Raw genomic sequence first — 5,219 nt, forward strand, 5'->3', positions numbered from 1 at the left:
GGGCACATTGTTGCCATATTCAGGGCCCTGGCCGTGGTCTCCCGAGATAACAACGATCGTGTCGTTTAAGACCCCAGTTTCAGCCATCCTGGCCATGAATTTGCCGAATTCCAAGTCTGTGAAATAGCGCATTTCGAGGTAATTTTTGATGTTGTGTGCGTACTTTTGACCTCGGTACAAGGCCGAGAAATCCGGTTTCTCAGCTTCCTCGTACCATTTGGGACGCTGCTTGTAGTTGACGTGACTTGATATGGTGTAGTGGTTGAGAAACAGCGGCTTCTTCGCTTCTCCTTTGGCCATACGAGACCTCTGAGCCTTCGTCTTGTTCACCAATAAATCGCCAAGCAGCTGAAACGTCAGATCGTCGTGAACTCCCCAGTCGAGTGCGCGATGCTCGAGTCCTTCCCAGTCACTTGGCTTGATTCCTAGATCACTTTGTGCAAGCTTTTCCATCTTGTCGCGACTCCACACTGTGTCGATCCATGCGCAGGGAGGAAGAAATCCCACGTGTCGTAGTCGGTCACGCACCCGGTGGTGAAGAAAGTCTCGTAATCTTTCGCCTTGAAGAGCTGAGGTAATCCAGATAACGTTGTACCGCGCTGGCCTCCTGTCGTGCCGGACCTGGTCACACTGTCGTATGGTAGCTGCCCAAACATGAGGCTCTCGACGGACCGACTTGTCCTCCAACTGGACCAATAATTCCGAAGTGCGATGCCTCTTTTGGCCCACTTGTCGAAGCTTGGGGTGACCGTAATGTTGCTGCCCTTGAACAAGTTGGACGGGTCTTCATCGCCCACTAGGTAGTGGGAGTCATGGAATCGGAACGACTCGACTGCGATTACTATGACGTTTGGGGGGTCGAGGTCGCTGACACTTACGTTAAAGGCGAGGTCTCCTCGAAATCCCGTCGTACGTCGGTACAGCGTCCGATTGCCATAAAGCGTGCGTTCTTCATTACTGTCGATAAAAGATTCGACCCCGAGACGATCCGCATCGCCAAAAGCTGAGCTGCCGCCCATTGCTGGCTCCAGGACGTGCTGAAGTAGCTCGTTCAGCGTCGTATTTAGAGCTGCATATGCAATGAGAGGTGTCGTTGCTCGACTCAGTGCCACCACAACCATGGACGCTGAAAATAAGAGCATGAGTAACTTTAAACTTCGTGTGCAGAACACGCGGGAAATGCCCCCACTTGGGTTCACTCGACTGCGTGTAGCCACCTTATCACAAGTGCCATTCACCACCTCGCTGTCTTCGTCGATTGCAACGATAGCGTACTGCGAGGAATTGACGTGTTCTTCACTTTTTGTCAGTTTATTGTGCATCGGGACCAATTCGACCTTTTCGTTGGGACTCTCCAAGTCTTGACTCTCAGTCAGACCAGGAGAGCAGGATGTAGCCACTTCTTGCGAATCAATACAGAGCAGAGTTGGATTCCAGTTTGAGAGATCAGCCCATGGAGCCCATGTACGCACGATGGCGAAGAGTGTAGCCACAGCGACCACTGCAGCCACGTTCACATACGCATCGGTCGTCTCTGAGCTCGACACTGCCACCGCTGCGATGTGGTCTTTCTCCTCAATCGCCATCGAGACCAGATCAAACGTGAAGCGTATGTAGCGCAGGCGAACAATGACCGCGTCCGCTACAAAAGGCACCATCATCGCCAAGAAGAGCAGCCACGATACCGTGAACTTCAGCCCTTTCATAGCGAGCCTTGCACTCCTGGAGTGCGGGGTGAAATACGCTTTGGCGAGTGTGTCGTAGAGCCACAGAAAGCAGGCGAAGTACGTCGTACACACGAAGTCTTCCAAAAATCCCAGAGACAAAGCTCCAACCACAACGCCACCTGTAGCATGCTTGGTAGTGCCGTACATCTTGTTCAGCCCATAGAGTGCCGTGCAGCGGTAAAGCAGGAACGCGGTGAGTGCTATAACGTAAAAAAGAATCCAGCCAAGTCTCGAGTAATGACTTTGAACAAGGTGCACGATACTCTGAGTCACCCAATGCGCAGTAGCACGAGCCTTCGCCACGACGACGTTCTTGGCGTCTAGTAGCACATTTTGAGTAGGTACGGGAACCGAGAGTTTGCGCTTTACATCCGAGAGGGGATCGTCGATCATCCTGGCAGCGTGTGAATTGAAGTGCCGCAGTCTCTGCGCTGCAGCGCTCGTGGGTTAAAAGAAAATGATGAACGGGACAACTTGTCTCGTACAACGTATTACGCTTGGAATAGTTTCTCCCGATTCGGGACCCGATCTGACGACGCAAACCATGGCACAGTGGAAACCAAACCTGTATTACATTATCACCATGTAATTTACATCATAATAATGTAAGCTTGAAAAATGCAAAAAAAATTGTAATAAAATTCGAAGGTCTACAGTACAGTACAGCATAACTGATTTTAAGTGTTTTCAAAATTTTAGACAAAATCACGTAAGTTCGCACGAAGACACATAGATACCTCATCGCCCGATATCAACGACGACGCATCAGCGACCATCACTGGCGGGTGAGCTGGTGTACGCCCGGCTTGTCAAACTTTCCGCTTTGAGAAAGAAGCTGGAGCAGATCAGCACAGAACTGAAGACTATCATGCGCCTTGAGCTTTAGGCACCGATTGGGGAGCATGAAAAGCGCTGCTCTCAGCTATCGCTGACTGTACAGTGCTGGTACAGTAGTGGGAATAAAAACGTTTTAATAAAGAACGTGTTTTTACGCCTCTTATATTTTCGAACGTCTTTATTGTCTCTATCAATGTTCGTTTAAGGGTACAGTGTATCTAATTTGCGGCAGCTACCAGAAACCAAGCGTAGCTCAACATCCCAAATAATGGACCCTCTGATGGACGCAGGATCTTCACGTCCTCTCTAAAAGAAGACGTGAAAGATTTTCGAAACTGACCAGTTCTCAATCTTCCAAGGTTCGAATACCCAATTCAAGATACTGGCCAAGTCTCCTGGTACTAAGTTGACGAAGACGACTAGCGTGTATACTCTGGGTTCTCATTATGTTGTTGTTGTTTTATAAGCGCAGTCGTGATGGTTCGGCCAGGGTGTCCTGCTCGAAAGCATTTCGTGCAGTGGGGTAGCAAAAAGGTGAATTCGGCCCACTATCCCTTCAGATGCAAACGATGTCTAGCGATGCATTATTTACGCGAGGCAGCACGCCAACTCGAAAGTCCCCAGACTGATCCAGGCTCTGGATCCTCTTCGTCACCACCTATCACAGGACGGCAGACCAATTTCGACAATCACCTACGTATTGCTCACAAAATTAGCGATCCTGCAAGTGTGCCCGCCCCACCTACACCAACGCCAAATGGCCCTTTTGAAGTACCCCCACCGCGTACCCCACCTCCTCGTCGTTTGTAGCATCCCGCCGCTCCGTCTACTGAAAATCTGTCAGAAAGTGACGTGAGTGGATTGTTCAAGCGGAATTACACTCCAGCCCAGCGACGCCAGTTTGAGCGTTTTTTTATTGAAGTTTCAGGTGGATAATGCGTTACCCGACTCGTTTGTTAAGCGCCCAGCAACCAAACGGCTGTTTTATATTTTAAATTCTGCGTGTTTGGCGTATATACCGTCGTGCCGTGTAATGGGGGGACGAATAATGAACGATTACGTTAGTGAATACGTGGTTACGAAGAGCTCCAATCCTTGCAAATGCCAGCAGGACAATGGGGGACATTTGAATCTGCTAAGTGGCGTTTGGCAAAACATCTCAAAAACTCATCTTCTCGGAGTTCATCTCACGCTTTTTGGACTCGTTCTTGTCGAAGGGCTACACGAAGTAGGCTCTGAGCATCACGCCAGAGCTCTCGCACGCCAAATGGAGACGCTGATCGAAGGTTTACTGAAGAAAGGTTGAAGAATTGGAGCAATAATTACCAATAACGCCGGGCAATGTGTGCTCGCAGAATTTTAGCTGTTCGCTGGCCCTCTATTTACTTTGGTAAGTGTTTCGCTCATGATATCAATAATTTGGTGAACGCCATCCTACGGCGAACCGGATTTCGATCTGTTACTGACCTAGCGTGTGCTGCTGTATACGCAATGAACGGATCATCGTCGAAATGACTAAAACGAGCAAACCCTGTTATGATGGAGTTGTATGAGCTGGTTAAGCCACTGGCGTTTCTTTCTCTCTGCTTTACAAGGTGGAACTCGATGCAAGCATGTTTTGCGTCTCTGCTTCGTGTTAAGACTGGTATAAGGCAATTTGCAGCGAGGTTTCAATTTACCAACGATCTACCAAAAGATGTACTCGTTTTTCTGGACGAAGTGTTCTGGTCCACTTTGGCCGGTGCAGAGCGAGCGATTCAGCCACTATGCAATGCGTCCTACATCTTGCAGCGTGACGAGAATACATTGGTCGACGTAGTGATGAGCTTTCGTGCTACTTTTAACAGCTTCGTTGCTGGACCTCACGCTAATGAGCTGATTCCGCTCGTGGATGAGCGCTGGGCCGATTGCGAGCAGCCTTTAATTCTTTTGGTGGTGTTCTTACATCCGGGATACCTCGAAGTGGCAAGAGCGTTTCCTAACAAAGATGTTTTCTCGATTGACTTGATTTCAAACATTGAAATGTTTTACTTCAAGCGGTTTTTCCCTGGACGTGAGTTTGGAATGCTTCGTTACCATATTGCTCGGTGGTGTGAGAGCACGTTGCACATTGACACTGAGCACTTTCGCTACGATGATTTCCCGTCAGTTGCCGAGTACTGGACGTATGCTAAAGATAAGTTGGCGGGCCCCAGTTTACCAGACCTCGCTCTCGCAGTTATGTCAATTGCCGCCAACACAGCTACATGTGAGCGATATTTCAGCGCTCTCGGTCGTATCCACACATCATTATCCAGGCGATCACGTTCCTTTACTGCTTGACTAGCCATAGCCGCCTTGTTGGTCCTGTCCGCTTTCAAACAATTTCGTGCTCAAGACCGAGGGCTCAGTGGAAGTGTGAACGCAGACGATGGCGACGTTGTTAATGAAGATAGCGAAGGCAACAAATACGCAGGTCGCATAATTAAGTCTGTCGAGCGCCAGGTTCGACGTGATTGCTGGGCCTCACACCACTCGTCAAACTCAACAACAACACGTAGAGCACCGACCCGTCTACCAGCTTCGTTAAACTCATTTACAAGCTTGAACCATCTCTCTCCAGCTGCCTTCCGCCCCTCAGACACACCCGGATTACCACTCGCATTACCAAACTTG

General features: G+C 49.3%; 1 protein-coding gene across 1 annotated transcript; it reads right to left on the bottom strand.

Moving 5' to 3' along the window:
* Positions 1 to 65: 65 nt before the first annotated feature.
* PITG_22137 (sulfatase-like protein) lies at positions 66 to 1,121 on the bottom strand (the record flags this gene model as incomplete). Its single annotated transcript, XM_002909918.1, has 3 exons — positions 66 to 88; positions 225 to 433; positions 508 to 1,121. 3 exons carry the CDS (start codon positions 1,119 to 1,121, stop codon positions 66 to 68), a joined length of 846 nt encoding a protein of 281 aa, XP_002909964.1.
* Between the last annotated feature and the right edge of the window lie 4,098 nt (positions 1,122 to 5,219).

Source organism: Phytophthora infestans, genomic scaffold (assembly GCF_000142945.1).
Source record: "Phytophthora infestans T30-4 supercont1.1314 genomic scaffold, whole genome shotgun sequence".
NCBI classification, from domain to species: Eukaryota; Oomycota; class Peronosporomycetes; order Peronosporales; family Peronosporaceae; genus Phytophthora; species Phytophthora infestans.